General features: G+C 55.4%; 1 protein-coding gene and 1 long non-coding RNA gene across 2 annotated transcripts; both read left to right on the top strand.

The window, feature by feature from the left end:
* The first annotated feature begins 15 nt into the window (after positions 1 to 15).
* On the top strand, positions 16 to 4,361 carry LOC106045801 (uncharacterized). Its single transcript, XR_007167055.2, has 4 exons — positions 16 to 398; positions 768 to 1,140; positions 2,277 to 2,395; positions 3,746 to 4,361. It is a non-coding gene; the product is annotated as an uncharacterized lncRNA (long non-coding RNA).
* Positions 4,362 to 4,492: 131 nt separating this feature from the next.
* Positions 4,493 to 18,434, top strand: ADORA2B (adenosine A2b receptor). The gene is made up of 2 exons (XM_013196499.3): positions 4,493 to 5,187; positions 15,674 to 18,434. The coding sequence occupies exons 1-2, from the start codon at positions 4,859 to 4,861 to the stop codon at positions 16,365 to 16,367; spliced, it is 1,023 nt and encodes a 340-aa protein (XP_013051953.2). The 5' UTR covers positions 4,493 to 4,858; the 3' UTR covers positions 16,368 to 18,434.
* Positions 18,435 to 19,193: the final 759 nt, after the last annotated feature.

A 19,193-nucleotide genomic window follows, 5' to 3' on the forward strand; every position in this document is an offset into this window, starting at 1 on the left:
TATTGCTGCTGAGAAGTGTTGATGGGGAGTGAACTTCTGAGTCACACTTGTGGAGCAGACTGTTTAGCAAGCCTGTTTTCTTAGGGGCATTAAGTTGTGAAGGTTCTGCCCAGGAAGCTGCTCTAGCTGTGAATGAAGCAATCACGGGGTGTTTGGCTTGCAAGCAGCATCGCTGCCCGTCTGGCTTCACCCGGGGCTTTCCACTCCTGGTGTTGGCCTGGAAACACACCACCACTTCCTATTGATTTCTCTGGGGAAATCGGCTCTACCTGCTCCACCAGCAGAGCTGACGCAGCCGGCCCCTGCGCTCACCGAGACCCGGGCAGGGCTGAGCACCACGTGGCTTCGTGCAGTCTGGCTGCAGCTGCAGCTCTCCTGTAAAGATACTGCTGGAAGAGGTACTTGGCTTTTCATCATAGAGGGTGGTTAGTAAATAAAATCAGAGACGCATTAAAAATGTCTTCAAAATGCTATCCTCGTTGCCTTGACCTCCATTCAGCCAAAAGCCTTCCTTTTTAATTTCACTGCTGTTTATAGTGTGTTTTTTTTCGGTCCTGCGGTGGTTTTTTATTTTCTAATGAAAGGTGTAAGATATAACCCACAACGCATAAAGAATTCACACACCTGCATTGTTACACGATGAGTTCTTGCAGCTGGTTTAGGCACTAAACATTTATTGTCTGGCAGTGACCCCAGGACTAGGAAAATCCAAGTTTGTTGATCTGCAGTTTATGATCTTACCATAATTTTTCTGTTTTGTTTTCCAGGCATTTTTCGGACTTAGTGAAGTCTCCAGTATGGAAACAGCTTTCTCTGGAATTTCACTCTCTGCTTTCCTTTCCCTGGCTCTTCCAGAAAAACGCCTCCAGCAATGCAGCCGCAAATCCTACCTTGCACCACTCACCTCCACAGTTGTTTACTCCAGAGCTGCCTGCAGTCTTTGACATGCTAATGCTCAGCACGGGATGCAGGCGATGAATATTCCCGCAGCGCTGGGTACTTCTTTCACCTGCCTGCCTACCAAATTGGCCTCAAAAATCGTGCTCCCTTCGCCCGGCTTGTGCAGACAGCGTGCAGTTCAGACCGTCATTGCAAGCACCACTTTGAAGAGGGCTTTTGTACCTGCTGCATGGTTTGCAGGTTGTGTTGTGTCTTGGGAACCCTTTCGTGGAGTCAGGTTCAGGACAAGCTCTGTCCTGTCCTGCAGAACAACTCAGAAGTGCTAGTGAGGACTTGAGCAGTAATGGGGATTCAGTTCCCCAGGCTGTGCTAGCTCTGCCAGGCCAGTGGCTCCTATTGAGCGCGTTGGGGCTGAGGTCTGCTGCCCTGGCAGAGGCAGCCACAGACGCACAGGAGCGGGTTCTTGGGCCAGCTCCTCACACCCGCCCTGCAAAGCCCTGCCATCGCTCGTCCGTCCTGCAGCTGACGCATCTCCTCGCTGAGGAGATGAGCAATGAAAAGAGGTTAGAAATGGAAGGGCCTGCTGGGGAGAGACATGCCGGGGGAGTTGTGCTGAAGGTGGCAAGGTCTGCAGGAAGAGAGAACCTGCTGCAGGACCAGCGAGAGCATCTCGGCCCTTAGTGGCTCAGGAGCATCTCGTAGCAGCTGCAGCCTGGCCCCGAGGGCTGGCTGGGCCCTGGCTCGGTGTGTGCCAGGGGATAGGAGGGGGCTCTCACTGCTTTTTTGTGGCTGGGCCAAGAGAACCGAAGGTGTCAAGGCAGACCTGGCTGGGGAAGTCCCAGTGAAGCCCGAGCCTGTGCAGAGGCAGAGAGGCCTCACACAAAAGATCACAGAGGGCTGCAGGAAGCGCGCTGCCTCCAAAGCGGCAGCTCTGTTCCCCCAGGGACTGCAGCGACAGAGGAACAGCACGTACGAGGTTGGAGGGCTTCTGCCAAAGCAGAGCTGCGGGCTACGGCCGCGCCAGGGTGCCGATCCTGCCCCCCACCGTATCGCTGTCCACCACGTGGGAGCTGTTTAAATCTGTTTCCCTCCGAACAAAGGAGCCAGATGAGTCCTTACACTTGAAAGAAGCAGGTCGGGGCTGGTGTTGTTTCCTCCAAGAGTGCTGAGAGGCAAATCCCTAGCGTAACATAAAAACCCGGAAAATAATAGTAATGATGACTCATTTGTCACTGTATGTGACATCTTCGCACCAAACAGTGCTCCGGTGACCTGTTGCCATGTTATTATTGTGCTCCACTTCTTGAATGGATTCCACAAGCTGCTTTGGACTATATTTACCTTGCTGAGTGTGTGACGTCCTTGCTCATTTACAGCCGGCAGAATACAGCCACGCACGTTGTCACCTCGGGACTCAGCATCCTCAGAGCCGCAGGGACTGCAGAGTTTCACAACGCCTGCCCCGATGATTGCTTTACAAGGCTGGCGCATCCAGGTGATGTTTAATGGTAGGCTGTACAATGGCACACAATTTAAAGCAGGGCTCAAAGAACGCAGCCGGAGGGCAGGCTCCGTATCTCTGGCTGGGACCTGGGGCAGGGCTCGTCCTGCTCTAACTGCCAGCAGGTTTTAACCATGCGTGGTACAGCAGAGCGAGCACACTGCTCCTTGCCTACACTGGCAGCTAAGTCGGATTCGGAATGAGTTCAGCTGCTTCAGTTAATGCCAAAATAAACCACCGGCCCTTGGCAAAGGTGCCTGTGCTTTGCAGAGCCATGAATCTCAGCATAATGCAAAATCCATAGTGTTTGCAGTGCCTTACTGCCTGTCGCAGAGACAGACCTTGTCCAGAATGAGCTATTCATCAAAAGCTGAAATAGATTATTTCTCTGCTCCTGTCTGACTTGATAAACCAAAATTTCCATGGACTCAACCTGTAAGACCTACTTCCATGATCACAACAGCAGATTCTTCTCTGATGAAGCGTATCCTCTGCAAAGTTCATTCACATTTTGCCGTAGTGCCATAAAGCAGCAAAAAGGCTTCTGTTGGCACATGTTTTAGACCTAGGAAAACAATGTGTAAAAACCCTGATGTAAATCCATCGCTTTGGGGTAAAAAGTGCCTTTCCATCATTGTTTACCTCCGCTTACACGATCCTAACAGGCCCTGCGTGAGGGGAGCTCCGCTCATCCCAAAATAATAAATAAACCAAACCAGTGCAGGCAAGTCGAGGATCCAGGCAGGGCTGAGAAGGCAGGAGCAGCCGCCCCGGGGCTCCGCGGAGCTCCGCCGTTACCTCCCCGTGCGGCACCGGGCAGGCACCGGGGCTGGAGGCACCGCAGCGTGTGCGTGCCCCGGGTGCTGCGGTGCGAGGCGGTCCCTTCCCTGCGGGCAGCTTGCAGGGTGTGAAGTGCACAGGTGGCAGGTGGGGGGGCAAGGGGCAGCGACACCCCCAAAGGCAGATGCTTTTACCGAAGGGGAGCGAAGGGAACCTTGCTGCACGTTCCTGTTGAATTAAATGTGCCACGGATGTGGCTTTCCTTTAGCGTCCCAGTTGTCCCGAAGCATTCTGCTTCTGAGCTGCCCACCCTGGAGAAAATGGCTTCACTCGGTACAAACCAGCAGTTTGCCCTCCTATCAGCCTGATCCAAAGCATTTCTAGTCCTTGGGAGTGTTTCTGTTTACTCCAGGTCCACAAAAAGTATTTATGTATTACTTTTCCCATGTGTTTTTGCTCTGCCTTGGCTTTGGATCCCCAGAAAGCTTTCCCTTGTACAGGTTTTTAATTCAAAGTTTGTTCTAAAAAGCAACAGCAGTTTCTTTTATTTTCTGTTTGCTACAGGAAGGGGGGATTGTTAGCATGCCTGTCTGGGATACTTTCCAGTTTCTGCCCTGGATTATTTAGCACTGCTGGATGCCACAAAACCGCTGTGATGCTCAGCCTCTGATCTGCTCGGGTTTGGATGGCGAACACAATATAACGCACGAAAGGTGTGACCAAGAGGTAAGTAGCTCTTGAATTATAATTTCTTTCCCCATTCGCTGCTGGTTTTAAGATCCCCCACTGCGGAACCCCCTTTTTTAGTGTCCGCATCGGGGTTTAATTCTTTCCAGACCCCGCAGAACTCGCCCTGACCACGCTGGCCCCGTGGCCAGCAGCCAGCTCGTGCTGATCCACGGCGTTTTGCCATCTCGTTACGCCAGGAAACGTTACGCGGTGCCGCGGGCGGCCGTCAGGATTTTATGAAACAGCCGCCTCGCTTTCGTGGGCCGGCCCGGGGGGGGACTTTTCTCGGTGTGGCAATCCCCAACCAACCCCCCCCCCCCCCCGGCGGTGTCCCAACGCTCTGTGGCAATCCCCAGCCCTCGCCGGGGGCCGGGGCCAGCTCCGCGCCCGCCGCTCCCCGAACCCCCAAAACCGGCAGCGGGGCTGCGGGAAGGGGTTGGGGGGGGGACCGGGGCCGGTTCGCGGGGGGGGGGGGGGCTGCGGGCACCGGGACCGGGCCCTCCCCGTCCAATCGCGGCCTCGCCGCGCAACTCCCCGCCCCGCTCCCCCCATGGGCACAAAAAGCCGGAGCTCGCCGCGCCGAGCGGCCGGGCTGCGGAGCATCCCCCGGCGGGCAGCGGGGGCCGCTCCCGTCCGCTCGGTGCCGTCCAAGCCCCGTCCCCGCCGATGGGGGCGGCCTCGGGGGCGGGCGGGCGCTGAGCGCGTCCCCGCGGAGCTCCCGGAGGCCGCGGATGCCCCCCCGGGGCCGGGCGCTGCGGGCGGCGGCGGCGGCGGGGGGCTGCGGGCCGGGGCTCGCCGCGCCCCTCCGGCCCCCCGGGAGCCGGGGGGAGGCTGCGGGGAGGCCCCCGATGGGTGGTTCTCTGCGGGAAGCGCTGCCCCGTGGCCTCTTGGTAGCCGCGAGCCCCGGGGCGAGCACCTCGTCGCGGTGAAGGGTCGCGGCTCCTCGCCATGGACACTCTGAAAACCACCTACATCGTGCTGGAGCTCATCATCGCCGTGCTGTCCATCGCCGGCAACGTGCTCGTGTGCTGGGCCGTGGCCATCAACAGCACGTTGAAGAACGCCACCAACTATTTCCTGGTGTCGCTGGCCGTGGCCGATATCGCCGTGGGCTTGCTGGCCATCCCCTTCGCCATCACCATCAGCATCGGCTTCCAGGTGGATTTTCACAGCTGCCTCTTCTTCGCCTGCTTCGTGCTGGTGCTGACCCAAAGCTCCATCTTCAGCTTGCTGGCGGTGGCCATCGACAGGTACCTGGCCATCAAGATCCCACTGAGGTAAGAGATGCGAGGCAGACCCGTCCCCTGACCGCCAGGGCTGTGCCTTTCCCTGCAACGTCCCGTCTCTAGCGGTGCCGTGAGGTTTGCTGCTCGCAGGTGGCAATAATGAAGATGTCAGCAGTTTTGTACTTGCTGCAGGACTGGGATCAGGTTCCCAGCGTCCTGCCTCTTGCTTAAAGATCTACTTGGGAGCTCAGTGTCTTGAGGCTATTTGTCTTGGGAGGGTTGGTGGCTTCCTGCAGAGGCTACGCGGTGATGTGGGAGCGAGCCTGGGACAGGTCGAGCTAATCTATGTAGGTATTTATACAGCCTCCATTACTGGGGCTCGGGACATCTCCCAGATAACTGAATACAAGAGCAACCACTCTTTCTCCTATTTCCCAGCCCATTAGAGAAAGAGTTGTGCAGGCAGTTCTGTGAGAGCCCTTGTCCCACCGAGCTCAGGTTGTGATACTTTCAGGGAGGCTGAAAGTCATCTTAAAGGGGTTTTAATGTGACGTTGGGCATAATTCAGGTTTTCGACTCAGAGAAGAGCCTGACTAGGCTGTCCTCCAGTTTATAGGTATAACAAATGGACTGAAAGTGCGTTTTGTTGCATTTACAAGTGCTGTATTTCCCAGCTCACATGCACACCTTTTCCTTCTGAGTGCGTGCCACGAGCGGGTGCATACCTCGGTAAATGTCAGGTGTCAGCTCTGTGCACACACGGTGACGGGGAGAGGGAAGGAGAAAGGATTCACACCTCGGTTTGCACAAGTTTACAGTTCAGGCTTTCATCCAAAAATTTCGCTGCCTTCCTTCTAATTCACGGGACGCTGCGTTATACTGGGATGAATGCATTAAATATATTTTACAGGCACTTTCACAGCGAGTAGGTGCAGCAGCTTCCTTAAGTGCACCAAACCCCCAGGTTTTGCATTACAAATGACCTGAATCTGTTAATCTGGTCTCCTCCTGTCTCTGATGTCCCTCCCCGGGAACTGGGCACCGATGGAGCCCCCGGGGGGGGGTCTGGCACTGCGGGGAGCAGCCACAAGCAGAGTCTGGGGGGGCGCAGGGCAGCCTCGGAGCGGGGACCCCGGCTGAACTGCGGGGGCTGCAGCTTCCCCAGGTTCTGCTTGGCTCTGGCGTCTCCTTGCATAAGCAATAAATTCTTCCTAAAACGACTTAAAAACCCCACCCGCTCACCCTATCCCGGCACCTTCTAAGTCCCATGCATTGGGCAGGTATCGCTCAGGCACCGGGCAGACGATACAGCCGGGGAATGGCAACGCGCGGTGCTGAGCGGGGCGAGTGTCGTGGGACCTGGGAATTCCTCGGGGCGCCGAGCGAGGGGGAGCGGGGCTGAGCCCTGCGCCCGGCGGGCAGCAGCGGGCAATATCCAAGCAGCTGCTGTCCTGTAAATCCTTCCCAGCCGCCGGCACTGGCCCCGGCTCGGATAATTCCTCGCCGCCTGCTCCGTTTGTGTGCTCTGGGGCTTTCTCGGGATGGGGTCCAGTGGCACAGCAGCAGCTCTGGAGCAGTTTGGATTTTTTAATTCTCGGTTTAATCACACCACCCACCGCCGGCACGGTGTCGGGCTCGGGCTGTTAGCCGCGACTCCCCTCCTTTGTACCACGAAAGCTTTTTGCAGGGCTCGGCCGAGGCAGCGGAGCCCTGTGAGCGGGGTTTGTGCTTCGCTAGAACCTGTATGAGAGCGGCAGGTCAGGGCACTTTGAGGGATCGCTCGAACATACGCGGAGGGGAAGTGGTTTGACAACCGACAAAGCAGCAAGTGTTTCCTCCACTCTTTTGACACGGCTTTCTAGCAGGTTTGCTGGACTCTCCGTTAGGGCAGCCCGTGCACCTGCGTGGGCTGAAGCCCCAGGGGGGTTGCCTTGCTCAAATACTTTCCCAGCGCTGTTTTTTCACCCCATCTTAGGCTAAATCCTGTATTCCCTTGGCACGGACGTCTGCTCTGTGCATCTATATATATTCCTGTGACTGCCTCCTAGCCGGACACGTCCAGCCCTTCGGCTGTAAATCGCCATCCAGGACTCCCATCCTAGTCTGCTCCGAGGTGCGAGGTTTGGATTAAGCTTCGCCTTGGCACCGAGGCGCGTTTCGTTGCTCCTGGGGTGAGCAGCAAGGAAAACCTCTTGGAAAGGCCGGGACAGGCCATTGCTTCGGCAGCAGGAGGCTTAGGGACTGGCACCGAAAGGCTTCTTGTTTGTACAGCCAGCATCAAAAGAGGACGCAGAAGGCTGGGGGGAGGATGTTATAAAACTCTGCTGGCGAAACACTTCCCTGCCACGCTCGGGTTTTCCAGCCCGGGGTTTTTGGGGCAGCCACAGCAGCAGCCCCGTGCCCAGCCTGTCCCAGCAGGATCCGGCCCCGCTGCTGCCCTCGGAGGCTGTAGGAGCTGTTCCCAGCGGGAGACTTGAGCTGTGGGAGTGATGGCTGTAGGAAAAGTTTCTTTTGCACTAAAAAATTCCTTCTGGAGACCGGTGCAGGGACTGGTAACGGGCCACACGGCACCGAGCTTCTAACGATTTGTACCCAGCCTGCAGCCTGCGTCCCATGCACCGTGGCTCCCTCTGGAAACCCGTGCGGGGACACTGGGGATGGAGCCATATTATTTTTAACATATTATTTCACGTTATTTAAGGGATATTTAAGCACACGGGCAGGGCAGGCCCGCAGGCTGTGCAGCAGTTTGCATTGCAGCCAGGCTAATAATGGATTTTTCAGTTCTGTGGCTGAACCCAAAAATCCCACGGGGGAAGAGGCAAATTGTTTCAGTCAAATCGAAGCAGCGAGGTTTGGAGGCTTCAGTGAAACACAGCAATCCTGACCAGCCTGGCAGGTTGCTGCTGAGCTGCTTAACCCTTCCTGCAGCTGCTGCTTCTAGAAACGGAGGCGTCCTGGCTGGGAAGGAACTCATGAGTCCCCAGCTAGAGAAGAGCACAACAAATATTGTGTAAAATCTCAGAGTGGTGTTTTGGAACCCTCCCTCGCCTGGCTAAAAATATTTGCTGAATTTGGCCACGAAGTCGTGAATTCTTTCTGTCCCTTGAAACCCGTTTTTTTTGTTTGGGTTTGGGTTTGACAAATTTACTATTTGCTGGGGCACCCCCCTCCTGCCCAGGTCCAGCCTGTGCCTGCGGCTCCCAGCCCCTTCCCAGCCCCTTCCCGGCTTCAGGACACAGCTCCTGGCCTCATCCTGCCCATACCTTGCTGCCCTGCACCCGTCAGCGCCACTGCGAACACACGGCACCCGTCCTGGGGTAAAAGTCTTGTGGCTTTTTTTTTTTTTAATTTGGTTGGAAGCAGAAGTGCTGAGGTACCAACAGGCCAACTCCTGTTCTTACCCCTGCCATCAGAGTGGTTCCAAAGGGTGTTTATCAGTACGGTGATAGGCGCTTTAGAAATATAAATATAAATATAAATATAAATATAAATATAAATATAAATATAAATATAAATATAAATATAAATATAAATATAAATATAAATATAAATATAAATATAAATATAAATATAAATATAAATATAAATATAAATATGAATAAGCTCTCTGCTCCCACCTCAGCCCCCGAACAAACGCTCCCTTCCCCGCCGCGCTTGCTGCGAGCAGAGTATTGGGGCCAGGCAGCGGTGTCTCAGCAGCAGCAAATCCACCCCACAGAGGATCTGGCACGGGAGCGGGGCTAAGATTTTGCTCTGCAGCGTTCTCCAGGGCTGGATTTCACCCCACAGCCCCACCGCTGCGAGCCAAGGAAGATTTGTAGGTGGAATAAAACCGTTCCCTTCTAGTCGCATCGACCAAAATCCTTTGGCGCGGCTCATTGTTGGAGGTAGGGGTAGGAGCCTGGAACAAACGTGTAAGGGATTGGGGCAAGACGGGGGAGTATTTGTATTCGGAGTGCCAAAGCAGAGTGAAAAATCCTGCCCAACGTCACGCTGGGTGCCCTCGCCTCGCCTCCTGCTGCCGGGGCATCCTCGCCTCGATCACGGGCGCCCCGTGCCGCTGCGCTGCCCTGCATCTGCCGCTGCAACCGACCAGCTCCCCACCGAGCTGCTCCCCTCGGGAAGGCGGCAGCCCTGCAGGAATTGTTCCCCAGTTCCCTTCAGCTTGTTCCTCAGCTGAGCAAAGCGGTGAGCAGTCATGGGAGGTAGGGCTGGAGCCCTGGGGAGGAGAGAAAATCCTCTGCAGAGCATCGGCCTTCCTCTGCCGTTTCTGTGTGCCTGCCGGGCCTCAGCGTCAGGGTTGCAGCTGCTCTTCCTTCTGCCCTCACTTCGTTTCCTTTCCGGAGGGGAAATCCTTGCACTACCCTTTGTCTGGACTCACACGCGTGTCCTGATGTTTGCGTGCGGCTCACACGCGTGGTGCCCAACCCTGAGGCCCCAGGCAGCGCCGTCGGCGTGAGGTTAGCACTGATTTATTAACAGTGCTCAGCAAACCCAGAAAACACGCCCAGCACCACGGGCAGGGCTGGCGTCTGCCTAAGCAATGAGACTGACATGACTTTCGGGAGTTTTTGGTGCTTGAGGCATCGGGGTTTGGGGCTGGGTCAGGCAGCGGCTAATGCTGGGCATCGCAGCTGCCTCCGGATGCAGCCTCTGTGCGTGCGTACAAAAAACATCGGTGCTAATCGCTCTTACGGTCGTAAACTGGAAGCGGGAAGCTGCAGTTATTTTTAGGTGTCAGCAGTCCGATTTCCTAAATATGCATGTCCCAAATTTTTATACTTTTCCCATATCTCAGGGGCCACTTCCCTCCCTGGCAAAGAGCAAAAATCCCGGCAGGATGTTAATTGTCCCTGGGAGCTCTGCAACTCCTGCAGGGGCAGCAGGGATGTCGGGGAGAGGCGCACGCAGCTGCTTCCAGGGGTCGGCTCGGGGCACGGACCTTGGGCTGAGCCAGGACCCAGAGCTCTGGGGTTCGGGGCTTTTTTCTGGTTCGGTCAGGTCATCCTGTAAAAAAGAAGAAGAAGAAAAATAAGTATGTTAATTTTTAAAAGGAAAAAAAAGCAGGTTTTGAAATCTGGCAGAATTTTGCTACAGAGGTAAGACCTCTTTTGTTATGAGTTCGCAGTTCGCCGTGGCAATGAGCACACACTGTAAAACTGAGTCTTTTAGGACCGTCCTGCCCCGGCCCTCGGCAGAGGGTGCTGAGGCTGCTGCTGCCCTGCCGTGCGCTGGCACAGCTTCGGCAGGGTGCCAGGGTCGGTGACACCAGCTGCGCCTGCAGATGTGCAGAGCTGCCCCCTCCCCGTCTGCTCTCACGGCTTGGCTCAGGGAATTCGCACACGCCGAAGAGGGGGATTATCTCCCTAAGCCTCCTGAGGACATCAGGCCTGGCATGAGCCACAAATAACCCGCGAGCACATCCCTGGGGTGTGCCCGTGCCACCGCCGGTGCCCTTTGGTGCTCTGTGAGCACCGGTTTGGTGCTGGGAAAGCGCTCGGGCGCTGAGCGCCACAGCCGGGTCCAGCGGGAGCTGCTGGACCTCTGTGAGGGACAAGGTGCCACGTAGGGCCGGGCGACGGCCACATCCTCGCTCTCCCCCATCACATTTACGCCTCGTGCTGACCTGCCCGGGCTGCAGGGGCTCTGCGGGGTGGTGCCCTGCTGGGTGAGGAGCGCGGTGCTTTGGGGGCTTTTGGAAGGGCTTCAACGCCTGTCCACGGAGAGCGACTTGGGGATCTGCCACCTGGCCCTCCCCCGAGCACACAAAGCACCGAGGGCGGCAGCCGGGAGCAGGCGATGCTGAGACACCTCCAACCCCACCAGGTGCCCACCGGGCTCACCTTCGCTGCGGCCCCCCTAGCTCCGTGCCCCCCCGGCAGGAAGGGCAGGAGGCCGGGAGCACACGGGGGCCGCTGCTGCCTCCCCGTGCGCACAACGGGGGCAGATGCAGGGAGGAAGCGATTTGTCTGCGACTGGCCGCGGCCGCACGCAGATGTCCGGCTTCCTCGGCCCGCGCTGTAGCCGCTAATCAGATTTCTCACTCTCGCCGCCAACTCCTTCCTGGGGAGACAGCGCAGCTTTTGCTTTTTTATTTTTTTATATATATTTTTTTTTCCTTTCTTTCTTTCTTACTCTCTAAGGTGCAATTTGTGATTCATTTAAAATGTCCTGCCAGGATATTTCGTCTAATATGTGGTGTCTGCTCCGCGGCTGTGCGTGGAGCAAACGGAGCGGCAGCACTGGTGCGCGGTTTGCGTTGTTACACTGAAAAGAAAGAAAAAGGAAAAAAAAAAAAAAAAAAAAAAGGAGCATGATGAAAAGTACAGCTGCAAGTAGATGACAAGGATACAATGCTTGGCAGCCGAACGGCTCTCTCCCCTTGTGAATGGAGGTGTCTGTATTTTTTTTTTCTTCACCCTTAAAATAGAAACCTATAAATTATCGCTGCTTGTTTGTAGCAGAGCACCCGCGGAGTGCGAGTGCTGCGAGCTCCCTGTCTGCTCGGCTCCCTGCATCCGGCACGCTGGGCATGGGGCGAAACGGGGAGGGAGCCAGGGCCTGCCTGCCCCAAAATACAACCCCGGAGGCTCTGAAGGTGCCAGGACACGGCTGGGACGCTGCTGGCTCCCCCAGGTGAGCTCCAGGAGGTTCTGGAGCTCATTTTCGTGTCTCCAGTAGCAGAGGGTGGAGAAAGGCTGTGGCACCACGGCTTCGTGACCGCCTCCTCCTCCTGGGCCGGGTACAGCCCCTTTGGGACTGTTCCCCCAGGCCGCTGCTGCCTTGTGGCCCCGATCTCACGCCCCCAGATGCTGAATTATGCCCTGGCTGCTCCTCGTAGGACAGCAGCGGCGCTGCTTGGGTGACCTCGGGGTGGGGACACTGCAGGAGCTCACGGGGAGATGCCAGGTACGTGCAGGACAGGACTCGGTGCCTCCGCACAGCACCCAAACCCCATCCCTGCCACCCAGCTGTGCTCGGTGGTGCCTGCCGGGGTGTCCTGGCATGGCCAGCTCTAGCGAACAGCGTTGGGAGTGCAGTGGGAGCTGCTGGGGGGAAGAAACCCCACAAAATCTCGAGCATCCTACCAAGCAGAGACGATGCTGAGGGAAGGCTGCTACCTCCAGCCTGCGGCCAGCTCAGGGGACCTCTCCTCCAGCCTCCCTGGGAAATATTTGGCCCAGCACAACGTGGGCTGCGTGGCTGTTAACTGACAGCCAGTGCATCGCTATTTTTGTCGGAAAAACAGAAACCTGACTCTCTTTGTGATCACAGCGCAGCGCCGGTGGCTGGGGATGGCATCGGTGCTTCTGCAGCCTCTCCACTGGGTGGGAGCTGAGATAATTAGCTGTTTGGCGATGATTATGCCAGTAAAGAGACTTTGCCAGGCTGTGTAAAAGGAACTAATGCATTGCCAGGTTATTTCATCTCAATAAATCATTTTTAAATATTCAGCTGTTATTTACACTAAAGCAACATTTGAAGCCTCTAAGCAGAAACACAGAGGAGATTCAATATTTGTTGTGCATTAATTGAGCGGACTTAGGTGAGTAAATTTACTTTAACAGTTTCTTGCCTGATAATATTAAGCCTGAAAGAGCGAAGGAGTGGTTTCCTGGCGCATTGTGAGCTGTGACAATGTGTTGGTTCCTCACATCTCCACGTGCTCAGGGAGGAGGTTTTTTTTGCCGCTGCTTTGTGGCGGCGGCTCCGCGTGGTGGCTTTGCACGCCTTTAAGTGCACGGTTAGCTTCTGCTAACTCAATGCGGGCAGTTTCTCACCACGTAGCTGTAATAAGAGGGTAATTAGCCAACGCTTTTAGAACGCTGACCCGTCCCCGGCTTCACGTGGGCCTCCTCTCCGTGAGCAGCTTTTGCAGGGCCTTCGCCACCACCAGCAGCCTCCAGTCAGCCTGCACAGCGGCCGTGATCCACCTGTGATGGACCCACTGCCGGAGGCACGCGTGGTGTGGCACGGCACGTTTTTCCATCTCTTCCTTCTCACCGAGGGGGCTCCTGCTTCACCTCGATCCCAGCTCACTCCTCTTGTGCACGCGAGGGAAGAGTGAGCAGTGAAAATGAGCAGGCCTCCATTACAGGCACCGGGAAGCTAAGCGGCTTCTCAGTTGGTTCCGCAACCCTGCGAGCTGGGCCTTATCTTTCCAGAGGGGACCAGGAAAAAAAAAAAAAAAAAAAGAAAAAAGGAAAAAAGCCTTTCTGGGGCCATGTGCTTTCAGCAAGAGGCAGCACCGGTGTCACCGGTGCAGGATGTGGCTGCTCTGCGCCATGCTGCCCACACGGGGCTGTGCCTCTTGGTTCGGCTGCGCAGAGCCTCCGGTGAGACAAAGCCTCGACTCCTTCACTTTCTCTTCCTGAGCTGGGCTCGCTTTTGTATTTTCCACGGCTGCTGCAATGGTTTTTGTAATGTGACGGGACCGAGGCTGCGGAGCAGCAACAAAAGCGGTCAGCTAAGAGTGAACAGCACAAGCCAGGGAGCCTGAGATGGCTTGTGGGCTCCCATGGCCGCATTTTTCTTCTTCCCACGTGCAGAGCCGTAAAGGTCAGGAGCGGTCCCTGGTCCTCCCTGCAGCACTGACTCAGCCTGGCCAAGGCCAGCAGTAGCTCGAGGCTCCGACTTTGCCAAGATCGCTGGGATCCTGCTCCGAATCCCATCTTAAAGTTTCCAGGCTCCACAGCCCCAGAGCAGGTCGGGCTCCTGACAGCAGGCACGGCGTTCGGAAAGCGAAGGGCTTGGCCTTGCTGATGCCCTGACCGATAATTGCTGATCCGAGGCAGCGAGGCTCAGTAATAACGAGAGAGAAGTGCAGGAGCAAACCTGCGCCTTGGGCTGCTGCCTCCTCCGGGTGCTCGGAGCTGGCCCGAGCCCCCCGGCCGCGCCTCCCGGCCTGGCCCCGCCGCCTCTGCAGCTTCCAGGAGGAGACGGCCGCGCGCGCACGGAGGCGACGCCAGCGTGATTCAGATGCACAGCTGCGGTTCTGTGGGAATAAAAACCCTCCCCTGCCTCACGGGCCGGAAGAAAATCAGAACAAACGTTCTTAGGAAAGGAGGAGCAGGGTAGCGAAGCCAGAGTAAACAAGCAGTGAAAGGAGGGTGTGGGGAGGGGGGACACGTCCGTGGGCCAGTGGACGCTAACTGGCCGCGGGCAGGATGGGAATGGGTTTCTCATGTTGTCTTTCTGGCAATCGCTGGGTTCTTCGTATCTCCAAAACGAGAGCCAAGTGGTGTTTTGATGCTGGCATCTGTTCTCTTCGCACCCAGACCAGCTTGTCCCTTCCCTCTCTCGGTGCCTGCACCACCTGCTTCTCTGGGCGTCTGGGGGCTGGGGGCACCTGGGCTTTCCTGGCCATGCAGGCACCCAGTCCTTGGGGTTCAGAGAGGTGTGGGGCTCTGCGCCTCCCTGTACTGCATCAGTTTGGCCCTTGCTGTAATTCTTCATAAGAGCAGCCCAAGGAAAGCATTTGCTTTAAAATCTGGGTCTTTACATCCAGCTGCGGTGTCACGTACTCAAGCAGCAGAAGCTGATGCCAGCCCTGGGAGCTAAGGGAAGCTGCCCCCATCAGCACTGTCAGAGGGTGCACAAAGCAGGGAAGGTGAAAGGAGGGAGAACAGCCCAGAGGTTCTGGCATTCCACTCAGAACAGAGACATAAACCCTAGCTTGTAAATCTCCTAAGCAATCCATCATTAGCAGATGCTGGCTCAGAGTTCTGCCAGGGTGTTTGTTATCCAGCCACAACAAGCTCGCGTGGGCTGCAGTCTGGCATGTGCGAGCCAGCAATTGCACTGTTTGGGAAACTGGTAGGATCCATGGCTTCCACACACATGTGTACTTCCCACGTTGGTGTACGAGGTAGCGCGGGGACGGCCAGCGCGTTACTGGACCGCTGCAATCTGCAGTAAAAGCCAGCATTGCTGCAGGCGTAAGAGCAGCCCAAGTTGAAGCAAGCAGCCTGTGGCGTAGAGGCTGTGAGAGCGTGGGGCGACGCTGGTTAAGCCTTTGGCTGCCCATCACAGCGTGCAAGCGGGAGCCAGCACTGGCTCGGCTGGAATCGGTCAGCCCAGAAGTTCACGTAGCCCAGCAGCGCGCCGTGGCGTGCCCGGCGGTGGGTGCTCAGCCAGGAGAGCCAGGTGCTGGTTGCGGAGTGAGCCTTCCACAGTCGTGTGCTGGCCATCCGTGTAGTCAGTGGTTTAGGCTCATGCAATGGTAAAGCCTTTTTTAAGACTCCGTGCCCTTACCTCCTACTGAAGTCTCACCGGGCTGATGCTCGCGGGCCAGGGCAGTGCCTGGCAGCCCACGGGAATAGTACGTGACTCAGTTCCCCAAATCACCTCGCGTAGGCGTGGAGCAGAGGTGAGATATTTTTTCCCCTCGGGGATCACAGAGGTGAGGTTCCCATGGGGGTGTGGGTGAGGATTTTGTGGAGTTGGCCAAAATGCCAATGACTTGAACTGCAGGGAAGTCATGAGCGCTCATGTAATTAATGCCCCTATCTCGGCTCTCGTCTCGATGCTGCAGGTATAACAGTCTGGTGACTGGGAAGAGGGCAAGAGGCCTCATCGCTGTGCTGTGGCTCCTGTCCTTCGCAATCGGGCTGACTCCGCTTATGGGCTGGAATAAAGCCATGAGCGGTTGTCCCAACTCCACCAACGAGACGGGGCTTGACACCGGGGCAAAACACCATGGCTGCTTCATCTCGTGCCTCTTTGAGAACGTGGTGACTATGAGCTACATGGTGTACTTCAACTTCTTTGGCTGCGTGCTGCTTCCACTCGTCATCATGCTGGGAATCTACATTAAGATATTTATTGTTGCCTGCAAACAGCTGCATCAGATCGAGCTGATGGGCAACTCCCGGACCACACTGCAGAAGGAGGTCCATGCAGCCAAGTCTCTGGCCATCATCGTGGGACTTTTTGCCTTCTGTTGGCTGCCCCTGCATATCTTGAACTGCATCACTCACTTCCATGAGGAGTTCTCCAAATCCAAGCCCGAGTGGGCGATGTACATGGCCATCATCCTCTCGCATGCTAACTCTGTCATCAACCCCATCATCTATGCCTACAGGATCAGGGACTTCCGCTACACCTTCCGCAAAATCATTTCCAAGATCCTCTGTAAGACGGACGACTTCCCCAAGTGCACCACTGACAACAAGCAGCACCTGACTGTCACCAACGCTAACACTCCAGCAGCCCCTGGGACCCTCTGACCTTGCACAGCCTGCTCCCGGGGCGTTGCAGCCTGTCCCCGACACTACTCCTCCCTGTGCCTATGTGACAGTTACAGCCAGCTCCTCCGGGAGCGCTCACAAATGACCACTATGCAGTTATGCAGCTGTATTTTTTTTATTTTTGTAATTAACATAGTGCCTCCTAGAGGGATAACCTGACTGGGGAGACTGAGCGCAGTTCACCCTCCACTGTAAAGCCAGGTTGCGTGAGCGCTGCTGGTCGCGTTGTACTTCCTTTCCAGGTCAGACACTGACTGTGGAGGACCCGCCTGCTGGGGGTGTTTCCCCGATCGTGCTGCTCATGTCAAGTCCTCGGGTTTTTATTTTAATTATTTTTATTATTTTTTAATCTCTTTATTGATATAGGAGTAATAATGTTGTGTTTTTGGGTTGTTCATACTTGACAGCACTTTGGTAATACCCTAATTATTCCATCAATTGTTTGATGCAGCTAGTATTCTCCGATGGGAAAAAGTCTTTCTTAGCCCAGTTGCTGGTGTGAAACTGAATCCGTGTTCCAGGCTCTGAGAGACGCGGCCGTGCTGATGGGGAAACAAGATCAGACCTGGCCGTGTATTCCGGCCCCATTATCGAAGCGCCACTTACTAAAAGAGAAAACTTTAGAAAAAGGGTTGACTGAAGCTGTAGAACAGCTCTTTCATTGCCTTTAAACGACTTTGTTCTACAGGACATACTAACTTGTGCAGGCCAACGCTTCAGGTTTTATTTCAAATCTGTTTCCTGCTATCAAAACGCAGAAGGCAGATGTGCCCTGGCCGTCATGGTCCAAACTCTCCAAGAGCTGTGGCAACACTCCCCCCCTAACCCCTCCCTTTTTATTTTATTTTTTTTTTTTTTTTGCTTCCACATCAAAACTTGACAGACTTGCAGTGTTTCAGAAGCGCAGGTTTTAGCTGTGATAGCTGGGTACTGCGGCTCGCCTGATTCCTAAAAGCCCCAGAAGCTGTGAGTGCTCTAATTGACATTTTTCATTTTTTTATTTTTTTAATCTTGACCTGCATCAGTAGCAGAAGAGACTGGAAGGGAACTAACTTGCTTGAGAGAATGCTTTGACTCGTGGCCTGGTGTTGGCCAGGCTCTGTGGGGCCGGAGCTGGCCTGGCACCGCGGGGCCCTGACGCTGCAGCCAGCCGCGGAGCCCCGGCCTGCCGGAGCACGAGGCCCTCAGCAGCAGAGCGGTCTTAGTCTGGGCTGGAAGTTAATAACTCTGCAGCCACAGCTCGGTAATTACTGCAGCTGATTTAATATGTAACTGTGGTACACAAAGCTACACAAAGGTGGGAAGAAGAGCGCCGTATTTTCTATACCAGCGCCACGTCTCCAGACTGCTGCCAGCAACCCGGTATTTCTGGGAGGCCTTTTATTTAGCGGGGCATTTCCATTCCGCAACAGCGGAATGGGGTGAGGAAAGGAGTCAGAAATCACCAAACAGGAGCTGGAGTTTTCAGTGGTAACCCAGAACACCAGCCTTCCTCAGCCATGCAGGGAGCCAGAGGTGGGGAGCAGCCCTTTCAGAGCCAGGTGGCAGGGAAGGAAATTTAAACACATCCAGTTCCTGAAGAACAGGCCCAGTGGACGGACTGTGATGCCTGGAGCAGTTTGTCCCTGATAAACTGTACTTGAATCATACAGAAAGTGGCTATTTTTTCAACTGTGTTGCACTAGAAGGAGGGAGGGGGCAATATAAGACCCAAGTTCCATTTCTCTGGCATACATGGATGACAAATACCGCCTCAAATCAGCCGAAAAGCAGCTCTGAAAATCTGATCTGAAGAAATCCTGCTCCTGCAGCATCTGCAGTGACAGCTGCGTGACCTGCAGGCTGCAGGTATGCCCCAGGGCCCACCACGCACACAGGTTGCTGGAAGTGGTGGGTTTCGCTACCGTGTGCAGCAGCTGAGCCGTTAGAGCCAGCCCCGGGCCTTGGTGACGCACCAGTGAGCTCCGGTGGGGTTAGGAGCTCTGGTGGGGTTAGCACATGCTTAGGCAATGCCCAAGTTCAGCCACAGCTCGGTATCTCAGATCCTGACAAAGTTACTGTCCAGAGGGTTTCTCCTTTAACATCCCCACTCAGCTTTGCTGCATCTGCCTTGGTCGTGGTCCAGCTAACACATGTAGCCGCCTCCCACCATTTAGGCAGGGTTTGGCTCTCCTTTCACTCCTTCCCTTCTGTATTATCTTTGGCCATGTTCCTTCTGTTAATCGTGGCTGGAAACAAGCAGGGTTTCACCTGCAGGTCTGGCAGTGTTGCAAAGTGGTTGCAAGCCACATTTATCCTTACAACAAAGAACGCGATCCCTCGCCTCCTGCTCGCCGAAAATGAACCGAACTCTGGACAGCACAGAACAGACTGAAGCGCGCAGCACCGCCACACAAAGAGCTGGTCCCAGAGCACTCGCCTGTGTGTGACAGCACTGCAGAGCAGCATCCACTACTGCTGCCTTCCATATGCCTCTCATGAGCCAGAATTCCTCTATACAGACGAGGCATTCCCTTTGTGTGACCGTGCCATCAGATCGTTAGCCGGTAACTATGGCCTGGGTCACCGTGGCATTTAGGCACATTAAGTGCCTTCGTGGATCTGAGCCAAAGTCATTTCAAGGCAAAATAAAAATGGGACACCCTCCCACCCCTCCTCAAAAAAAGCTCTGAAAGTTTCTATAAAAATGTGAAGCGAAAATGGCAGAGGAACTTTCTGTAGAGTGCAGCTGGGGATGTTCAGCTGTCACTCATTACTGCTCTGATGTACATAGGATGGATGTGTTTTCCTCATGTTGCTCAGATT

The sequence above is a fragment of the Anser cygnoides genome, chromosome 18 (assembly GCF_040182565.1).
Source record: "Anser cygnoides isolate HZ-2024a breed goose chromosome 18, Taihu_goose_T2T_genome, whole genome shotgun sequence".
Lineage (NCBI taxonomy): Eukaryota > Metazoa > Chordata > Aves > Anseriformes > Anatidae > Anser > Anser cygnoides.